At 41.5% G+C, this 23,362-nt stretch overlaps 1 protein-coding gene across 1 annotated transcript in view; it reads left to right on the top strand.

The window, feature by feature from the left end:
• Positions 1–23,362, top strand: part of RBBP8NL (RBBP8 N-terminal like) — a 345,060-nt gene that overhangs the window by 297,423 nt on the left and 24,275 nt on the right. Inside the window, exon 13 of the mRNA XM_044090408.1 lies at positions 11,134–11,248. Coding sequence (XP_043946343.1) covers positions 11,134–11,248 — 115 coding nt within the window. The remainder of the gene's footprint in view (positions 1–11,133; positions 11,249–23,362) is intronic.

Raw genomic sequence — 23,362 nt, forward strand, 5'->3', positions numbered from 1 at the left:
ATTTTTATACCAAAAACATGAGACATAAGATTTTTAGTTATGATCTTGGAACAGACTGTGGTGGATGGATGTAGGCAGAACAGAAGAGAAGTCAGGGAAGATGTTGACTGCACTGGTTATGGACTGCAGCAGTAGGAGAGATGATAAAGAGCAGGAAAAATAGCAAAAAGAAAGAAAAAGATGGAGACAGATAAAACTACAAGACAGCATAAATCATATGAATAATTGTATAAAATCAGTTCTAAAGTGCTAATAGTTGGTCCAGCTCAAAGACTTATTTATAGATTTTGTTTCAGTATATGCATACTGCTTAATGCCATATACAAACTTGTTTTCTCTGAGGTACTTACCATAGTAGCTGACAACCTGCTGAATACATTTTTGCATTGCCCCCACATATTGAATGTACATGTTTACTAACTATTATTTTTTCACTGTCTCCCTTTCTTTGGATCTTCTCCCACCCTTCCTCAGTTTCCCACCTTTTCTTTTTTTTACTATATTTTTGTAAATCAATGAAAGTTATCATTCATCATGGACAAATGATTGCTCTAGTTCCTTCCACACAGTGGGATGGTAAAGGTTACTGTAGCTGAAAGCTTATCCATTCATTCCATATATTTTAATCATGAAGGAAATTCTAATGTCAGTGTTCTGATATAACTGAATTGTCATGGAGCATAAACATAATCAAACATAACAGTTTTATCAGGTTGTTATTCAGGCAGAATAGATGAATAGGTATTTCAGGTTTGACTAAAATAATTTAGTAAATGGCAGGAATGAATTCCAGCCCTTGGCTCCTAAGTGTATTGTTTCCACTGCCTTGTCATCTACTGTTTTGTTTACATCATAGGCTCATAGGTGTTTACTAGGCTAATGACCACAATGGCCTTTTTAAGCCTAGCCATGCATCCCAAATCTCTGACAAGTTCTAATACCCTTGAGCTGCATAAGCATGGACCTGGGAGATTAACTAATTACAGATTACTTGTGTCCATTAGAGACACAGGTGACAAACCAGGGATGAAATTAAATACTTACAAGTTACTTTCATTGCTGTTACTGTGTTTGTCTGATTCCCTTGTCACATCAACTGCAATAAAAATGTAGTAAATGTAGGAGAAAAAAGAATGAAGCAGCAGTTTTGTTTTTAGCATGACCTTTGTAGGCATTTCTTAAATGTTGCACTTATTTTTTACTTCCCTTCTCGTTGTGTTTTAGGATTATCCACTGATTTCACTACCTGCTGTAGTTATCAATTCATAAACTATCTCAGTTTGTTCACCACACAAGCTACAGCTTCAGGCAAATACATTTATTTTAGGTGTTAACTGGAGATCACAAGAAAAAATCATGTCTTAAGACACTCATTTATGTATTTATTTGTTCAGATAGAACGTTTATTCAAATGGATCATTTTTAGGTTTAACCCACCTGTAACAGTTACACAACATATAACTCTACACAGAGTAACATACAATTACCTATAACATAAGATTGAAACTAAAGAAAGCAATATGATGAAAATGACATAATATAGTAGCATTTTCTATCAAAGAACATTGCTTACAGCATTATTCATCAGTGTTGTATTGACAGTCACAGCACATGCTTCCCCCCCAGTTGGTATAATGGGGTATTAGGTGAATTAGCATGAGCGTTTACCCACCACCTTGCAGAGAGTACAGGTTGTATAACTTTTTAGCATTCACCATAAATGTAATCTTCAGTGAGTTAAGGCCTAATTTTAAAGCAACAATGTAAATCTTCCCTCTAAGATGTACAAGGTTTCCTTCCCTGACCTCCCTTTGAGTACAGTGTTTCCCTCCCTGCTAGCTATGTCAATGCACAATGTTTCTCTTGCTGCCTGCCATTAAAGGTGCACATGGTTTCTCCCCCTGCTAGTGTTCTGACTGCTTAGTGTTTCCTAACCTGCCAGCCTTCTAAACATTTAGATCTAGTCTCAAGTTCAGATCTCCAAAATCACAAATAGAAAATTAACTGCTGTGCAAAGGAGGTTGAAGAAGTTAAACAGACTGCTTAAACAAAGTGGTTGCTCGTGCACAATTTCATAGTACTTTCTGGATTTTTGATATGACAGATTTTCTTGTAGTTTGAAGGATGTTTGTGTTTTTGGGAAAAGCTAAATGCTAAAACTGGGAGGCAGTATTGTGATCTAGGTATTGGCATTTAGATTCTAATGTGAAAGAAGTTGCCTTCATGATAGTGTGGGACTTTGCCATAATAAAAAATACTTTTAATGTCAGGGTAACTAATATTACAATATATTCATACCACAACTATCCAGATCTTGAAAAAGCATGTTTCTGTAATCTGAATTGAGCAGCTTTAGGTTTATTATATAAAGTAAAAAGTATAAAAATCCCTCAATATGATAGGTTACAGACACTACACACACAAAGAAAAATCAGCAATAAGCCATGAAGATCTGCTGTACTTTTTCAGCATCTGTATACTGTATTGCTAGCTACTGAGGGGTGTCTTATTAGAATCACTGGATGTACCCATTTCAGTAATAATTTACTCATTTGGGAAAACTATGATGTTAATCGGTAAATCCAACATTACACACGAGCACTCATTTGAAACAGTAGTTAGTAATAAAGTAAGAGAAAAGGTGAATGAAACACAGTTACTTAGGGACATGGAGTAGCAATGATTCTTCGGGTATATTTCAAAGTTGTGTGTGTGTGTGTGTGTGTGTGTGTGTGTGTGTGTGTGTGTGTGTGTGTGTGTGTGTGTGTGTGTGTGTGTGTGTGTGTATGTTTGTGTGTGTGTGTGTGTGTGTGTATGTGTGTGTGTGTGTGTGTGTGTGTGTGTGTGTGTATGTGTGTGTGTGTGTGTGTGTGTGTGTGTGTGTGTGTGCATGTGTGTGTGTGTGTGTGTGTGTGTGTGTGTGTGTGTGTGTGTGTGTGTGTGTGTGTGTGTGTGTGCATGTGTGTGTGTGTGTGTGTGTTTGTGTGCATCCGTGTGTGTGTGTGTGTGTGTGTGTGTGTGTGTGTGTGTGTGTGTGTGTGTGTGTGTGTGTGTGTGTGTGTGTGTATGTGTGTGTGTGTGTGTTTGTGTGCATCCGTGTGTGTGTGTGTGTGTGTGTGTGTGTGTGTGTGTGTGTATGCATGCGCGCGCGCATGTGTGTGTGTGTGTGTGTGTGTGTGTGTGTGTGTGTGTGTGTGTGTGTGTGTGTGTGTGTGTGTGTGTGAGTGTGTGTGTGTGTGTGTGTGTGTGTGTGTGTGTGTGTGTGTGTGTGTGTGTGTGTGTGTGTGTGTGTGTGTTTGTGTGTGTATATATTTTTTTTGAATGCTAAATACTTTTTCATAAACAAAAGACGTTTTTCCCAAGTATACATCCAAATGTTATAAAAGACTTAGTCTGGCATTCGTAAACAATTTGCACAAACAAGGATTGTGATTGTACACACTTCTCAGTGCACACAAAACAAGTTGTTCTTAGGAAAAGATAGACAAAGTGCATGCATCACTGCTACACCATCAACAACACTCGTATGAATAGAGTATGTGAATGTTCCCGCCATGGTGATGGCCAGAAACATTGTGCTTCATCAACCATGAGAAGTGTGCACAGTGACATACATGGACCCACAACAGGACATAAATGTAGGACAGAGCAATTGCAAACATTGCTGCATATTTCATATAAGCCATGAAGAACTTGCCATACTTTATTAGCCTGATTCAAACTGATACAGTTAGCATTACAACTGGGACACCTCAATGTCCTCTTGTGGGTCACCACCTCATCAGGATGGCCTTTCTGCTGTGGTTCCTGTACACTGGTCTTACATCTAAGAGCAGTTGGCCAGTTTCCGTATGGATAGCACTTGTTGAGAGTGATATGCAGATTCTTTCATGCAGGTAGCAGGTGGAAGAAATAGATCAATGTGACCATCCTGGTCATGAGCAACTTTTAAAGACCTACAGGGGAATACCAGAGGTATATCTCAGACATATTCTAATCATGTCCTACAGAAGTATATGAAATGCCTACTGGAACATGTGGACCAATATATAAAGTTCAAGGTCACACAGGAAGAAATAACCCCATCATGTTAGGTTTCCATTTGGTTTGCTACATACAAAGCATCCTTCATGCAGTGGATGGTACATATGAAGCCACGTGAGAACAGCTACACATGTACTACCCAGTGAACAGCCAAATGGCATGCAACCAAGGGGTCATATCAGGGAGGTTTGTGCTGTACAGGGTGCAAGTATGACACCAATATATGAAATTCCAGTGCCAGTGGGGTGGGAGGTTGGTGTAATGGTTAAGCTGCTCACCTTAGAAACACAAGGTGCAGGGTTTGATTCTGACATGGGGTAATTGGCTAGGCTTAAAATGGCCCATAAGGGTAGTTAGCCTAGTACTAACCTATGAACCTATGAACCTATACACCACATATCTGAGCCATGGTATTTATCCCATGAATGTTTATTAGGTGATGCTGGATACCCACTGAAGACATGGCTACAGTAATATGCTGTCCACTGAACCCATCAAATTGGGCTACAACTCTACCCATAGACATGAACATGACATTACAGAATGCATCTTTGGGAAATGCATTTCCACTATCTGGACAGCTATAATGGCATATTCCAGGATATACTTCAGAAGGCCTGCATCCTGCACAATTCTTTATTGTGAACACAGACTAGGATAGAGACAATGATGATGGTGAAACACCATAGCCATCACTCCCTGGTCCACCCAAGATGGACAAGAGGTATGGTAATGGCAATGACAATGGATACAGGATGCCTTAATCACATAAGTCTTTGGATAAAGCTCAGATGCGATACCTGTAATAAAAGACATATTTGCTAATGACATTAGTGCAGCAGTAGGACACTGTACATATGAATAGTGTAACAGCAGGATATTGTATGTATGGATAGTGCAGTAGCAGGATACTGTATGCAGGATACTGTATGTAAGGATAGTGCAGAGGTAGGATACTATATGTAGGGATAGTGCAGTGCTAGGATACTGTACGTATGGATAGTGCAGCAGTAGGATATTGTATGTATGGATAGTGCAGCAGCAGGATACTGTATGTAGGGATAGTGCAGCTCTAGGATACTGTATGTATGGATAGTGCAGTGGCAGGATACTGTATGTACAGATAGTACAATAGCAGGATACTGTATGTATGGATAGTGCAGCAGTAGGATACTGTATGTATGGATAGTGCAGTAACAGGATACTGTATGCAGGATACTGTATGTAAGGATAGTGCAGAGGTAGGATACTATATGTAGGGATAGTGCAGTGCTAGGATACTGTACGTATGGATAGTGCAGCAGCAGGATACTGTATGTAGGGATAGTGCAGCTCTAGGATACTGTATGTACAGATAGTACAGTAGCAGGATACTGTATGTATGGATAGTGCAGCGGTAAGATACTGTATGTATGGATAGTGCAGTGGTAGGATACTGTATGTAAGGATAGTGCAGCGGTAAAATACTGTATGTATGTATAGTGCAGCAGCAGGATACTGTATGTATGGATAGTGCAGTGGTAGGATACTGTATGTATGGATAGTGCAGCAGCAGGATACTGTATGCATGGATAGTGCAGCGGTAAGGCAGTGTATGTATGTATGTATGTATGTATAGTGCAGTGGTAGGATACTGTATGTATGGATAGTGCAGCAGCAGGATACTGTATGCATGGATAGTGCAGCGGTAAGGCAGTGTATGTATGTATGTATGTATAGTGCAGTGGTAGGATACTGTATGTATGGATAGTGCAGCAGCAGGATACTGTATGCATGGATAGTGCAGCGGTAAGGCAGTGTATGTATGTATGTATGTATGTATAGTGCAGTGGTAGGATACTGTATGTATGGATAGTGCAGCAGCAGGATACTGTATGCATGGATAGTGCAGCGGCAAGGCAGTGTATGTATGTATGTATAGTGCAGTGGTAGGATACTGTATGTATGGAGAGTGCAGCAGCAGGATACTGTATGCATGGATAGTACAGCGGTAAGGTAGTGTATGTATGTATGCATGTGTAGTGCAGTGGTAGGATACTGTATGTATGGAGAGTGCAGCAGCAGGATACTGTATGCATGGATAGTGCAGCGGTAAGATACTGTATGCATTGATAGTGCAGTGGTAAAATATTGTATGTATGTATAGTGCAGTGGTAGGATACTGCATGTATAGAGAGTGCAGCGGTAGGATACTGTATGTAGGGATAGTGCAGTGGTAGCATACTGTATGTATGCATAGTGCAGCAGCAGGATACTGTATGTATTCATAGTGCAGTGGTAAGATACTCTATGTAGAAATAGTGCAGCGGTAGGATCCTGTATGTATGGATATGTACAAGACATAACAGATAAACAGTGTTATATCAAAGACTGTTAAAATTAGTAAGAGTGCAGAGTTAGTGGCACACCTGGCTAAAACAGGAACTGCATGTGTATAGTAGCAAGGATCTCAATGTCTCCCACATGATCTAACAAAACAGGTGCCCCTAGCCTCATCTCCATGAGAAGTGCATGGCTCTGCCAATGTTGCCTGGCTGTTACACCACACTCCTGTAGCAGCCCTCTGCACCAGTAAAGCATCTACCTGTATCTCCATGGTGGGTCAACACTGAGATGCTTATGTAGTAACCCATGTTACCTAAAGAAAGGGTGTACTGACAGCAGGCATGGCCAACCATGCAGAGGATGTCATGGGATCACCACAGGCACAAGAAATGCATGAGGGGATTGTGAATCTCTATTTCTTGGGGGGAGTGACTGTAACAGTTGTGAATGGACAAATGTGGACAGCAAACTAAACAAAATATGCATTGATCCATTAAGGTTACGTATTTCATGACAAGCCTTTCCAAGCATGTGGTGTGTAACTGAATGGGTTCACTGTGTCTCCTGGCAAACAACCCATAACCAACACAGAACACACACTGTAAGATACAGGCCATGGCATGCAGCCCAGAAGTAAAATGGGACTGAACCCACTCTCTGTGCCACAGCAGGTCTCTGTAGCATTCCAGAGATACAGGAGCAGCAAACACCCCAACCCCATTGTGTGGCACCCCAAGGAGATAGCAGTGCTGTGGGGGTAAGAAAATTGTACTGTCCCTTTGGGTGCTGAGGTGTGGTAACATCACTCATCTGAGCAGCACCTCCATCAGACATAGTTGGAACACAACTGTGTGGGAAGATTGGTCCAGTGAGATGTCCCTAGTTACATGCGATACAGGTAGGCCAGAATTATCTAGGGATATATACCTGGGGAATCATGTGGAGTAGCCCTCCTTGGGCCATGTTACAGCCTATTTCATGTGAACAGTGGAGTCCCATCACCAGTGGTAGTGCCCAAGGCAAGCCAGCTTTCTGACTACAGCCAAACCATGTATCTGCCCTGGACAGGTGCTGGCAGTGCCTGAAGTATTTTTAGGCACACCACTCCCTTAGATGATGCACAGGCTAACAACACGATGAACACCAGAATACTGGTAATAGAAACATCAAACATGGAAACAAGCAGCAATTTCTATTCTGTTAGTAGCATATCCAGGCCTGGGGTATTGCTACAGTCTGGGGTGGTCTATAGCTGAACCACCTTGTTTTTTGCTGTAAGCCACAATCCTGTAAACCTGCACCAGCATTTAATGATAGTTCTTCCAAACAAATCTACCACATTAACATCTACTATCCTCTCTGTCCAGCACCTCTGCCTCTTCTCATGGTGCCTACCATATCCCATCACAAAGTAGTCACCTCCCTCTCCCTGTGAGCTATTCAGGAGGACCTGTGTTTCCTGAGTGTCCCACAAAAAAACCTTCTTGATAGTCATCCAAGAAGTGCCCAGCAGTATCAACCGCTGGAAATATGATGTTCTAGTGACACTATACAGTGTACAAACCAATGTGGATGTGGAACAACATGTACACTTGATTTAAATAGTATCAGGTGTACATGCATGTGAAATGGGGCTTCCACTGAGAATTTATTTATGAATTACTGTTGGTTGCCACAATGGCTGCCCACATAATATACTGTGGAATGACACGTGAAGGAACAGTGGCATGCTACTGTGTAAGGGACTTGCCACATATACAGTTATACAGCATCTGTTCAACATGCAGCACCCTGGCAGCTTAGCCACAGGCACTGTGTCCCAGCAGGTGAGTCTGGGTAAGACTGGTTGTGGATTACCCAATGGCTTCACTTATTGGCAGGATATTGGCATATATGTGCTGACTGTGTTATACCTGTCAAGAGGGTAACACAGTAGGCACTGAGGGTGCCGCTGTGAAAGGACAGAGAGGTCCATTTACTCAGCAGCCAAGCAGTGCCCTTCCATGATATGAAATATGGAAGTTTTCCAATTTCTGAGGGATGCCATTGCACAGATCATAGGGTGCACATAGGCAGACATTTATCCCAGGACATAAGCATAGCCAGAACTAACAAACAATGTCACCATAAATGGATGAACCTGTAGAGGAGGAGGTCTGAGAAGTTGAGGGTACTCAAAGAGCACTACCAAGTCAGTGCTGTAGATATCATATCTCACCTAGATATTCCAGGCCATAATATGAGCAATAACATATTCATTCATTGCTTTCTCTTTGTCATCTATTTGCAGTGAGCTTCTAAACAAACAATGCAGTATACTGGTACTGTGACAAATGGCGTCAGGCTAGGTAATGGTTGTAAAATCAAAAGCATTTAGTATTAGATAGAATTGTCTAATACAGCTGTGTCTAGGCTGCATGTTGTCATTGCACTGCAAGGTCACATGTGTGCCATATAACATGACAGTCCTATATAAGCTGGTCCTGACTGTCATGCATAGCCAGGGTGCATTTCTGGCACCACATGGCAACACAGCCCTATGTAAGCTGCTAGTGATTGCCTAGTATGAACATAATATATTCTGAAGCCATGCTGCATGATTGCTCATGGTATTTGTCAACATATAGGGCTTCCCTTCAATGCCACATAACATGGCTGATAAGAGAGAATAGTTGGTGTGTCATGCACACAGGAACTGCATGTATCAGCACTATTCATATTTACATTATTATAGGTAGATTATAGGTTCATAGGTAGATACTAGGCTATCTGCCCTAGGGCATTTATAAGCCTAGCCAGAGTGTATTTGGCTTCCGCCTCCCTATTAGATTAGCCTACTGTGCTTCTGTAAGGTAGGTCACAGAAGGTACCCTTTTAAGATTAGTTTACTGTGCCTCTGTCTAGCAGGGACACAGGAGAGATCCCAGGGTTGAATATAGGTTCATAGGTAGATACTAGGCTATCTGCCCTAGACAGATTTTAGGTTCATAGATTCGTACTAGGCTAACTGCCCTTGCTAGCCATTTTAAGCCTAGCCAATTATCCCCTGTGAGATTCAAACCCTGTACTTTGTGTTTGCAAGGCAAACACCTTAACCATTAGGCCATCCTCCCAACCCAGTTATAAAATGGTCATTGGCACACAACTTCACTATGTTGTTTGGCAGAAGGAAAGGATGCATTTTCATCTATATTTGGACAACTGGGACTGAGATGTGCACAGCTGTCATAATTATTTGTGATTCAGACCACACTGTGCACTACATTGGACCCCCAGCACATGCAGAATGTGGTCCACATGAGAGCCTGCCAGGCTTTCTAAATCTGTCTGCTAAACTAAACATGAACCTAACCCTAAACAATCACAACTCCAGAGACACACACACACACACACACACACACACACACACACACACACACACACACACACACACATGCACACATTTAATCTAACCCTTAATCTAGTCCTAACCCACACACACATTCACACAAAGGCACTCACAACTAGTGTGCATCCCACTTACCTTTTTCGGCAAAGCAAACATTCAATGTCATATCAGTTCGATAAACCAGATATTCATACAAACGACCCTGCACTTCCAGATGTTGACCAAAGAAAGGATTGACCAAACACATATAGATCTTCTTCTTCTTCTTTGGCTTTTCCCGGTTAGGGGTTGCCACAGTGGATCACCTGTCCGCTCATGATTGGCATTGGAGTTTTACAGTGTTGAGTTGCCAGCCCAGTGCCCAACCTTCCACAGGAGGCACACACACACAAACACACTCACACCTAGAGCCAATTTAGAGTGTCCAGTCCACCTAAAGCATGTCTTTGAGAGGTGGGAGGAAACCGGAGCACCCAGAGAAAACACACGTGACCACAGGGAGGACATGCAGACTCCGCACAGAAGGTACCCCAGCTGAGGATTAAACCGGAGAACATCTTGCTGTGAGGCGGCAACGTATAGATATTGTATGCAAAAGGTTTTCATTTATAAGTTCCATGTCCTCATATGTGCTATTATGCTGGGGTGCATTTACTTGTGAGCTGGCTTTGAGGGTATCATAGAAAATGTCTGCTGCAATGTGGGGAATTGTTGCCCATGTACTTGCCAGGTAAGTCAAAATGATATATAGTATGTGTGCACAATTGTGCTCCAACAGTGTATGCCTCAGGTGCTTTGGATTCATAATGACATGCCACTTCTGTTGACAAAATGTGCTACACGATTCATTGACCTGTCTGGGTGTGCTGCTGTGAGTTGTGTGTTTTGATTCACAAATTGCATATGTGTGTGCACATCACTGTATATAAACTGCCTATGTGTATAATGGCACACTCTGTTTACAGTTTTTGTTTTGCTTTTTAATATTTAATATTCATGGCGTTAAAGGCACTTGAGTCCAACCTGGAGTCTCTTTACTTTAAAACTTGTGCCCACAATTCACCTAGTGTGTGTATAAAAGCATAGTAAACCTATATCCTTATCATGAATTATAGTTTTTACCTGATTATTACACAAGAGAAATATTTTCACTTAGAAGACAGTCACTTAAACTTTTCTAATGCCAAACAGCTTTTCCCAATTTTATTATTAGGTGAATATAAAGTTTGTTTGAATGTTGGGTGATGACTTCTTGCAGACTAGTTACAGTTTCAGCACAAGTTAATGACATTTATTTCATTATAAATGGGTGCTAAATTGATTGTGAAATTATTGTACCTACTGACAAACATTTTCTCAAAACATTATTTCATCAGACAGCTGCAGACGGTAACCAGGAACCCCGGGAACATAAGTACACTTGTCTCCGGGAGCGGGTACAGTTGAGAAACAGGAAGAGGTCACAGCCTTTAGATGACTCTTGTCCAGCAGGTACATTATAATAAAAATCTAAAGTTGGAGGGCATTTATGTGTGTTAATGAACAAAAAAAAAATACATAATTACTCAACTTATGCCTTGAATTCTAGCATACACTGTTTTAAGGCTTGTGATACTATAAACATTGAATTTTATGATTTAGGTTTATTTTTATTTCAGTTCATTTATGACAAGTGTTTGCAATGAAGGAAAAAGTAAAGAAAAATTACTGTGATGCTCCTGTTATTATTTTAATAAAAACGGAAAACGTCAAGCACAAATTCCAATTTATTATAGTTGAGCGCTGTGCAGAACACATCACTTACTAATGATCCGTTTATTCAAAAGCTTCCATAAAGCTTGCATCAGTAGTCTGACTATTCAGTAAACTTTACAACTAAGAGCCCAGGAGAAGACGGAACAGGGAATTATTTACTTCAGTGCACACAAAACAGAGCACAGCATGAGGCTATACCTGTCTGACTGACATATTCTGTTCTCGGTTACACAGGCTTCACAGCCCTATGTGTAAGATGGCAGCAATATTTTTTCATATGTGATTGAAAAGGATAGTGTGGCTAGTTGGGAGTCAGGAAACCCTATGGCACTGTGTATTTATTTGAAAGACAAAAGGGAAAAATTAATTTAGAAATGTATGTAAGTGCAGTAGTGGGCCAAGTATCCCAGCAGCCTCTGCTTTCTATGAATTGTGTTTCTAACATTTACAAGTTAAACTCCAAAAGTAGCAACAGAATTGTATGTAGCAGATGGTGAGTCCTGAGTGGCAGATGACTTCAAAAGAAATGCGTACATACCTGTTAGATGTTGTATTACCTTTTAAACCACTCTAGCTAATGTATTCTCATGCAGTAAAACTTTTGCAAATAAAGAAGGGAGTTGAATTACATGTTACACTGTATTTACTTTTTGCATAGCGAAAATTACTAAATGTAACTGTCTTGGGGGTTGACCTTAGAGCATGAGTGGTCCTCTGTCACAGAGAATATGAGCACTGCATGTCTGCTGGTCACTGCTCATTTGCAGCTTAGTATTCCAACCTGTAAATCTGAACTGAGACCCTCAGATACTAAAGGACAAAAAGTGTCTTTCTCAACAACTTCTGGAGGGTGCAGATCCCTGCAAGACCCATTTATTTGATGATTAAGCAGACAAGCGCATAGCAAAATGCTAGTGCCATGGCTGTCACACGTAGCAGTCTAATCCTTCAGTTGAAGGGGAACCAAGTCCCGTCTTTGTTTACTTGTGTTGTTTACATCACTACTATGACATTTGATATGTTGGGTTCTCTGACTTGGGTTTCAACAAGATGAGATTCTGGAGGTATGAACAGACCTTTACTTATGAGACTTATTCAGTCACAAAGTATAAAACTTCAGTTTGGTGAAACTAGCTACTGTGAGATCACTGATGATGCATAATATCTCAGTCACCGTTTGCTGGTACCAGGGGCTATTTGAGAAATTGTGGTCCATAATACCTGACCAGCAATTTTTGAAAGTCAACAGCTCAGAAGAACTTTTGTCACTTTCCCTGTAGTGCAATCATCAGAGAGTTTGTAGTAGATATAAAGTACAGTAGGTGAGGCTACATTTTGCATTGTGAGAATTATGGTGGAAAGGTTTCCTTGTGGAAAGCTCTTCTGAGCTTTTGCCATATTCTGGAAAAGTCCGCAATTATATTATGCTGTTCTGGCTGATCAAAATATAATCCCCAGAATCAAACCCAGGTCTTAAGAATGCCACAAGTGCATGCACAGCTCATTCTTATAATTACGAGGGCATATGGCAAGTGGCATTACAGTGACAAAAAAACATTCCCGGAAGAAATAAAGATGTCATTGAAGGGGAAAAGGAGTGAAATTAATCTATCAGGTATCATCAACATCATCAACCCCCTTTTTCACATTTTTCTCTACATGGGGTTGGGGTGTTGCATGGACTGTTGACACCCCCTCGATTCAGTGCACATTTTACTACCTTCATTGACAGTCACACCTGACTTTCACAGGTTTTCTCTCACACCATCCATCTATCTTGTTGCTGGATGCCCCTGTTTCCTCTTGCCTTTTTCACGTCTGTTCCAAATCTTCTTCACCAGATTGCCTTCTGCTTTTCTGCACATGTATCTGAACCACAGTAATGTGTTCTCTTTGATCTTTTCTGCAATTGAAGCTACTTTAACTTCTGCTCTTATGTCCTCATTTTTTCATCTGTCCCACAGTGTTCATCCTACCACCCATCTCAGGCACTTCATTTTCATCACCTCTAGCATCTTCAGCTGCTCTTCCTTTACTGCCCAGTTTTCTGTACCATACAGTAGTACTGGTCGTACCACTGTGTGTACACATAACAGTAGTACTGGTCGTACCACTGTTTTGCACACCTTATGTTTTAGCATATTTGACATTCTTCTAATATGCACAACTATCGTCACTCTGTGCCATTTGGCTGCAGACCCTCTGACTATAGATTTGACCTCCTCATTCAGACTTCCCTTCTCTTCAACCGCCCCTCGCAGATACTAGAAGCTGGTAACCCTGGTAACCTGCTCCACTATTTTCCCTTCTACCTCAGTTTAAAGCTTCTTCTCACACCCCTGTGTTCTGGCATGACAGCTGCCTTCTCGGTACTCACTTTTGTCCAATTCACCTTTGGTTTTGCATTCAGTCCCCTATTATTTTCTGAACTGTTCAGTGTCTGCTTGTAATGGCATATAATCTGCATATAGCAATTTTGTTTATTTGTCCCCTGTGGCCTGTTTGCTAATGTGGTTCATCATCAGTATGAACAGTAGTGGGCTCAGGGATGAACCCTGATGCACACCCACTCCCACTATTAATCCATCTGTGAGTCTGAACACTGTTCATACTTGTATCGCTGGGTCCTTGTACATAGCTTGTACTAATTCTACCAGTGTTTTGGGAACCTTGAACCATCACAGGACTGCCCAAATCAGCTTTCCTTGGACCTTGTCATATGCTTTTTCTCTGGGTCTAGGAATGACCATTTAGACTCTCTCCTCATCTGCAGCTTCTCAAATATTGGGTTGGTTGTGCTATATCCTGATCTGAACCCAAACTGCTCATCTCCCATATTATGTTCTGCTGTTCTGCATACTTTCTACTATTCTGTGTATCTATTTATCAGTCACCCTCTCCAACACTTCCATGCAGTGTGACAGGAGTTTGATACCTCTATACTGACCACAGTTGTGAGTATCCAATTTGTTCTTGTGCATTGGCATCAGGATTTTTATTGTCCAGTCATTTGGGATATGCTTCTCTCTCCATATTGCTATGAGTACCCTCAGGAGCTATTTCTTCCCTAACTCACCCAACATCTTGATCATATCTGCTGTGACCTCATTTGAGCCTGCTGTTTTCCATGACTTCATTTTCCTTAGTGCTGTTCTTATTATTTGTAGGATGGGCTCCTCTTCTTCTTTCATTGTAGGCTGAGTCTTGGGCAGTAGAGCTTCTGTGGGGTTTTCTTCATCAAGAAGGTGCTGGAAGTATCCTTCCATCTGCTTTTGATGCCCTGTGGCCTGGTAAGCAGGTTGCTGTTGGCATCCCTTATGAATAGCATCTGATAACTATCTTCTTTATCTTTCTGTCTTTATCTTGCAACCTGCTAGAATTTCTTTGTGCCATCTATTGTGTCACTTTCCAGAAGCTGGTATGGTGCCTCTGATGCCCTGTTCATTACTATTGCAACTGATCTTAGCCTCTTTGTTAGCCAGTCGGTATTCCTTCCTTTATTTATTAACTGCTTTTTTTTCACATTTGCACATTTACTGTTACAGACATCTTTATTACATTGTGCGGCTAGTTCAAATGCCTTTATACTTAGTGCAACCTAGACCTAGGCAGGCAAACCAAGCAGTGAAACATGGTTAGAATCAGTATGTAATGTTAACTTGTGAGGGGAACATTAAAATAAATCAAACTGAAATGCTGATGTAGTCTCAGCAGGGTGGCACATTAAATATGTATCAAACACACTTATCTGCAGGATTGCTGTCTTGGTATTAATAAAGCAAAAAGTCACAAAACCTTTAATAAAGCATGTCACTCATTAGGTACCAACAAATTACCCAGAATGCATTAAACTGATTAAAGGATATATCCTATTTTTTTTCCTGTCAACTTCTCATCTAGCTGTGTAGATGTTCAGGAATATATCCAATTAGGGTAGACTATATATGAATGAATATTGAAATCCAGGAAATGTTTGTCAAAAATTATATTCTTGCTTTTCTTAGAAACAACTGAAATGATCTTGAGGAAGATCTTAAGGAAGCCTCTGTAATAATTTTGGAACTGTCTTCTTTCAGAGAAACAGTACTACAGTCAAGCAATGTCTTACAACATTCTATTTTTTTCTCTCTTACAGCTGATGTAATAAATGTAATAACATGAATTATTGATCTAGGCTATGTGAATAAGGCTAGCTTGTTATTAATGGTGAATTGCCTTAGAAATTAATTGTAGTTTTCAAGAAAACTATGTTTAGTTAGAAGTACATGCCTTGCAGCTTATATAACTGCACTTCATATGTACTCCACTGCAGAACAGGGTAATATTTTGATATGGTAACTTCAGAAGCCGAACCTGAAGCCCAGATGGATTTCAGTACCTCTCCTAACTGCTGCACAGATACTGCTGGAGGCATTTCTTTGTTTTGTGTGTGTGTGTGTGTGTGTGTGTGTGTGTGTGTGTGTGTGTGTGTGTGTGTGTGTGTGTGTGTGTGTCTGTCTGTCTGTCTGTGCATTATTGTGTGGGTGGGTGTGTATATGCCATCTCTGTGATTGTGTGTGTGTGTGTGTACACATCTGTCTGTGCATTCATGTATGTATATGTTTGTGCAGTGTGTGTACACGCCTGTGTGTACACGTGTGTCTTGTCTGTGCATTCAAGGGTGTGTGTGTGGGTGTGTGGGTGCATTTACACGTGTGTGTGTCTGTATGGATGTCTGTCTGTCTGTGTTTGCATGCCTATGTGTGTCTGCCAATCTGTTTGCCTGTCTGTCTGTCTGTGTGAGGGCTTTTCCTCTATAACTTTTTGCTGCCTGTTGTTATTTGCTTAAATACACGTATTTGTTAACCTGGACAGAACACTCATCCCCATGGATCTTTTTCAGCCTCAGCCTGGAAGTACATACTCAAACGATATGAATTAAACAATTAGTACAGTAATTACAAAACATGATTGAAAACTACTTGAAAATAACATGGCATGTATATGTATGTAGAGTAGAGATAAAAATCTAAGAATTCAACTTACACACATGCATACATACATACACAGAAATAATTCAGACATGGGCACTAATGCCCTTCTAGCCTGCCAATACACCAAAGCAATAATTCCCATAATAAGTGTCCAAGTTGTTCTTAAAATATCTGCACTAGTACTTAGCTTTGACACAATTTGGTAGTGTATTCTAGGTGTTATCGGTATCCAAGGTGGTGGTGCTGCGGTAGCGTTGTCACCTCACAGCAAGACATTGCCCCGTTCGATTCTCAGCTAGAGCGTCTACTGTGGAGTCATGCATGAATGGGTGTGCCTTTGTTGAAGGTTGTGCGTTAGGGCCGGCAACTCAGCACATAAAAATCAACTGCCAATCATTAGCGGACCAGAGTTCCACTGTGGCGACCCCTAACCGGGAAAAGCCGAAAGACACAACATTCTAGGTGTTATCTACTCTCTCAGATAAATAAGGTTAATAATTTTCTAACAAAGTACAGTTCAGTAAAGAATGTTCACCCTGGGTAAATTCTAGTTACATGATGATACTTTAGACAATAATTAGGTCATTAAGCATCATAGAATCCAGTGTTAAGGAAACACAGTGACTAATGGTTGTACAGTAGTCAATAATTTGGAATGTTTACGAACAGGAAATGAGAGAGAGAAAAATAAAAGGGGTAGGAGTGGTGATGAGAACTGTTAGTGGAAGGGAAGATATGGATCATTGTTGAGTTAAAGAATATTAGCTGCTCTGCAGAAGGCAAAGACTGAGGCTCATTCTCTGCCCAGAAAAATACAAGAAAGGACGTTTGTTTTGTTTTGTTTTGTTTTTTTGCATTGTGCTACCACTGGAGCAGATCTTCTATTAGAAGGTTTAGGATCTACCACAGTGAAAAAACATCCTAAAATCTGTACCCATTTAATATTTGGAGTCTTTCATGAGGCAATACAAAACAATAAGGCCATTTGTAAGATGTGGATGTTTGAACACTGGTAATTTAAACAACAAAGTTCAAAACATTTTATATGTGTCATTGAACAGTATTCAAATAAAATTATTTCTGGCACTCACAATCCATATGAAATATGCAATACCTGCTTTAAACTGTCCCATGGCTAGTGAGGCGGTCAGTCTCTCACTTCCCACCTTCAAAACAGACGCCAGTAATATTGCACAATAAGGCTTTTTTCTGTCTGTATAGTTATAGCAGTCTTGCCTCCAGAGTTTCTGTTCTCTGGTGGGCGGGGGAGGGGGGATTAACATTTCCATTTTCTGAGTAGAAGGGTTAGTCTCAATCCTCCAAAACATACTTACTACACCAGATCACCTACAGTTCAAATTACTCCTCAAATCTCACCTGTCTAAGTCTTGGCTCTGTTCCTACCTTACACCTGGATGATCCCCCCCCCCTCACTTCCTGACATCTTTATAGGCCTTCCTTCACTACACCTCGTCTTTGATCTTTACTCACTCAGCCTGACAGTACTCTCATCTCTCATTCCCGTCTAATTCCCCTCCTATTCTGTCTGTCTAGATCCCCTGTCGATCCCCGTCAGTCTCATCCTTTCCTTTCTTTCTTTATGAACGTCTCTACTACGTCGTACTCTAAGTTTAGTTCTCCCTTAGTTAGTCATACCTATCTAAACAAAGAAAAGATATCTACTTCCCACATGCTTCTCTTGTATAGTCAACTGCTCTTGTCTATTCTTGAATATCTGTATTAATATCTTGCAATCCTTGTGAGTTTGTTTGTGTTTTTCGGCTTTTCCCGGTTAGGGCTCACCACAGTGTGAGTACTACTGCTATATGAGCTAATGTATTGTATAATTTGTGATTTCACCAATCTTTAATTCTGTTTTGGGTATCCACCCGGGCCTCCCCTGAAAAAGGGGATGTGCCTAGTTGGACTTTACCAGTCAATAAACATTAACTAAACAAACTAAATAAATAGTCTGATAACTAAAACCAGCCAGAACAGGCACATGGTGTCATTTCTCCCAGTATCAGCATTCTGCTGTCAGCCCACTTCTTGTTCCCTCTGTTTTAACCATCTGTCATGTTACTAGACTCAAGTTGCCTTGTCCTTATTGTTATTATGGTGACTGAATAAATCAATATAAAGTGATCACAGTCATATAGTCCATATATGTTTGGCGTGGAAAACAGTCACAAACCTTCCGACATCAGTCACAAACTTCCTACATCAAAACATATCACATCAATGGCCTGTGTTCAACTACCGGCATGTGAAGCTGGAAGAACTGGGCTGTGGGAATAGGTCTGGATAGTTGATGCTGTCTCATTGATTGTAGTGGCAGTTCAGCCCACTACAGTGGCAACCCCATCAGGAATGTAAAGGTTTAGCATGCAGCACATGGGTCAGGGTGATGGCCATACCTTGCACTTGCCAGGAAGACAGGACATGTGTGTATGATGCATGCATGTATCACTCCAGGAAATCAGAAAGGAGGGTTTAAGTTTAGGGGAGTTAGGTTCTACCCTCACCCTTATGACAGCCATCTCTCAGCACCCAGCTTTTATTGAAGAAAATTTGACTTCTAGGCTCTTGTTTTGGACAGGAAATGAATAGACCATAGGGTTTTTACCTTACTTGGACAAAGAGCTGGTCAGCTGTTGCCATGAGAAAAACAAATGGGTCTTCTGGGAACTAGGGGAAGCATGAAGATAGTGTGAGTTTAAAAAAAGGAAATATTACATCTTTTTACAAAAATATTACTACCCTTGCGCTACCTTTTCTTTGAACTAAACTTTCTTACATTATCTCTCATGTCTACGTTTTCTGATATATGTATTGCTTTTCCCTTTAATGCTTTTACATACTGAGTTTTACAGGTTCTCTGAGAAATACCAAAACATTTATCACATCTTTGTCCCTGTGCAGAGGAACATTAGAAAGGTTTCCATTGTAACTCATCGTATCAGTGCCATATCTTGCTGTCTGACAATAAAGCTTCTGTTTACCTTTAAGATGGGACAGACTCAAAATGTTCTGAGGCTGTTGAAAGTAGCAAAAACATTGTGGATATTTCAGGATTATGTAATATATGAAAATGCATTTTACTAAGGCTATATTATTAGTAAAAAAAAAAAATTCTACCGCAGACCTGCAGCAAGGTTTATGATCTCCCACAAGCAAAAAGTTTTATAATGAACAATGATCACTAGCAAGTCCAAGTAGTGACAGAAAAAAGAACATTTTCTCTAAATGGTTACGAAGAAAAGTTTCCTGAGAAATTGGAAAGATGTGGGTCTAAAATGTCATGATGGATACATTTTACCCAAATCTTCAGCAAAATTGTGATAACTTCAGTGAAAAAAATACATTTAGTTAATTTTTCATCATATTATCTCAACACAGTACTGTTTTTTGACCTACACAGGACATATTGAGTGTAAGGAAAAATACCCTGCTGTTCACATAAGCAAGTGTAGAAGCTGACCTTAGTTTATAGGTTCATAGGTTAATAGGTGTTTACTAGGCTAACGGCCACAAGGGCCTTTTTAAGCCTAGCCATGCATCCCAAATCTCTGACAAGTTCTGATACCCTTGATAATTGTAATTATGGGCTTGGGAGATGAACCATTTACAGGTTACCTGTTTTCATTAGAGACATAGGTGCCAAACCAGGAATGAATGTTCATTTTCCCATCCAGTTGTCCAAGTTGCACTTGAATTGGGTTAGGGAGGAACTCTGCTTCACATGGATGGGGAGCCTGTTCCATAGATGGGGTAGTCTCTGGGATACATACCTATCTCTCCAGTAGATCCTATTTATATCACAGGCAAGGTTTAAGTCTTTAGAATGGGTAACTCTGTTAATGTTTCTTTTTTGGATATGCAGGAGGTCCATCAGAGTGGGGTCTGAAAATGCCCTGTATGTAAGGCATAGATCTCCCCTCAAAAGCCTGTAGGAGATGGAACATAGGGATAGGGCCTTGAGGCGTTCTGCATAGGACATATTACTTGTATTCTTTTAGTGAGGAACCTCTGTAGATGTTCCAGTTGTTGGATATGCCTGGTTAAGTACATACCAAAGGGGGCATTGTACTCAGCGATAGGTCTGATGAATGCAGTTTACAGGCTGTTCTAGTGGTCTGCAGGTGCAGAAGCTGGATTTTTTACATATCATGAAGGGACTAATGCTCTAGATGAGATATGGCAGCGTTGGTATGGACCTGGGGGGAGGGGTTTTACATATCATGAAGGGACAAATGCTCTAGATGAGATATGGCAGCGTTGGTATGGACCTGGGGGAGGGGTTTTACATATCATGAAGGGACAAATGCTCTAGATGAGATATAGCAGCGTTGGTATGGACCTGGGGGGAGGGGTTTTACATATCATGAAGGGACTAATGCTCTAGATGAGATATGGCAGCGTTGGGTATGGACCTGGGGGAAGGAGTTTTACATATCATGAAGGGACAAATGCTCTAGATGAGATATGGCAGCATTGGTATGGACCTGGGGGAGGGGTTTTACATATCATGAAGGGACAAATGCTCTAGATGAGATATGGCAGCGTTGGTATGGACCTGGGGGGCAGGGGTTTACATATCATGAAGGGCCAAATGCTCTAGATGAGATATGGCAGTGTTGGTATGGACCTGGGGGGAGGGGTTTTACATATCATGAAGGGCCAAATGCTCTAGATGAGATATGGCAGCATTGGTATGGACCTGGGGGGAGGGGTTTTACATATCATGAAGGGTCAAATGCTCTAGATGAGATATGGCAGCGTTGGTATGGACCTGGGGGGAGGGGTTTTACATATCATGAAGGGACAAATGCTCTAGATGAGATATGGCAGCGTTGGTATGGACCTGGGGGGAGGGGTTTTACATATCATGAAGGGACAAATGCTCTAGATGAGATATGGCAGCATTGGTATGGACCTGGGGGGAGGGGTTTTACATATCATGAAGGGGCAAATGCTCTAGATGAGCTATGGCAGCATTGGTATGGACCTGGGGGGAGGGGTTTTACATATCATGAAGGGACAAATGCTCTAGATGAGATATGGCAGCGTTGGTATGGACCTGGTGGAGGGGTTTTACATATCATGAAGGGACAAATGCTCTAGATGAGATATGGCAGCGTTGGTATGGACCTGGTGGAGGGGTTTTACATATCATGAAGAGATAAATGCTCTAGATGAGATATGGCAGCGTTGGTATGGACCTGGGGGGAGGGGTTTTACATATCATGAAGGGACAAATGCTCTAGATGAGATATGGCAGCGTTGGTAGGGACCTGGAGGGAGGGGTTTTACATATCATGAAGGGACAAATGCTCTAGACGAGATATGGCAGTGTTGGTATGGACCTGGGGGGGTTACATATCATGAAGGGACTAATGCTCTAGATGAGATATGGCAGCGTTGGTATGGACCTGGGGGAGGGGTTTTACATATCATGAAGGGACAAATGCTCTAAATGAGATATGGCAGCGTTGGTATGGACCTGGGGGGAGGGGTTTTACATATCATGAAGGGCCAAATGCTCTAGATGAGATATGGCAGCGTTGGTATGGACCTGGGGGGAGGGGTTTTACATATCATGAAGGGACAAATGCTCTAGATGAGATATGGCAGCATTGGTATGGACCTGGGGGGGGTGGGGTTTTACATATCATGAAGGGGCAAATGCTCTAGATGAGCTATGGCAGCATTGGTATGGACCTGGGGGGAGGGGTTTTACATATCATGAAGGGACAAATGCTCTAGATGAGATATGGCAGCGTTGGTATGGACCTGGTGGAGGGGTTTTACATATCATGAAGAGATAAATGCTCTAGATGAGATATGGCAGCGTTGGTATGGACCTGGGGGGAGGGGTTTTACATATCATGAAGGGACAAATGCTCTAGATGAGATATGGCAGCGTTGGTATGGACCTGGAGGGAGGGGTTTTACATATCATGAAGGGACAAATGCTCTAGACAAGATATGGCAGTGTTGGTATGGACCTGGGGGGGGTTACATATCATGAAGGGACTAATGCTCTAGATGAGATATGGCAGAGTTGGTATGGACCTGGGGGAGGGGTTTTACATATCATGAAGGGACAAATGCTCTAAATGAGATATGGCAGCGTTGATATGGACCTGGGGGGAGGGGTTTTACATATCATGAAGGGCCAAATGCTCTAGATGAGATATGGCAGCGTTGGTATGGACCTGGGGGGAGGGGTTTTACATATCATGAAGGGCCAAATGCTCTAGATGAGATATGGCAATGTTGGTATGGACCTGGGGGGAGGGGTTTTACATATCATGAAGGGCCAAATGCTCTAGATGAGATATGGCAGCGTTGGTATGGACCTGGGGGGAGGGGTTTTACATATCATGAAGGGACTAATGCTCTAGATGAGATATGGCAGCGTTGGTATGGACCTGGGGGAGGGGTTTTACATATCATGAAGGAAGACTAGGATGGTAGAAGGTAAGGTAGCTAGAAAGACAGAAGAGCTCATAGTGTGTGCCACTCAGCTTCAGACAGTCAGACAGACATACAGACAGGGAGATAATAGGAACTGGAAAGATGCAGTGTGAGAAGATGGGGGGATGAAGACTGCCCAGGTGACTTTTTCTGGAAAAACAAAGAGAGCTGTTGGCAGGATGGATTTGTGTCCCAAAGGCTCCCCTGTCTGTGGAATAGTCTCCCTCTCCATGTCAAGCAGAGTACCTCTCTAGCCCTCTTTAAGAGGAACCTAGATAACTGGATGGGAAACAGAAAATAAACCCCTGGGATCCCACCTGTTTCCCTTCTTGACAGGGGAAACAGGTGCTGACTTTGAGGGAATATGGGCAAAATTCTTGGCTAGGCTTATAAGGGC

Source organism: Protopterus annectens, chromosome 12.part0, assembly GCF_019279795.1.
Source record: "Protopterus annectens isolate FY-2018-M chromosome 12.part0, PAN1.0, whole genome shotgun sequence".
Lineage (NCBI taxonomy): Eukaryota > Metazoa > Chordata > Ceratodontiformes > Protopteridae > Protopterus > Protopterus annectens.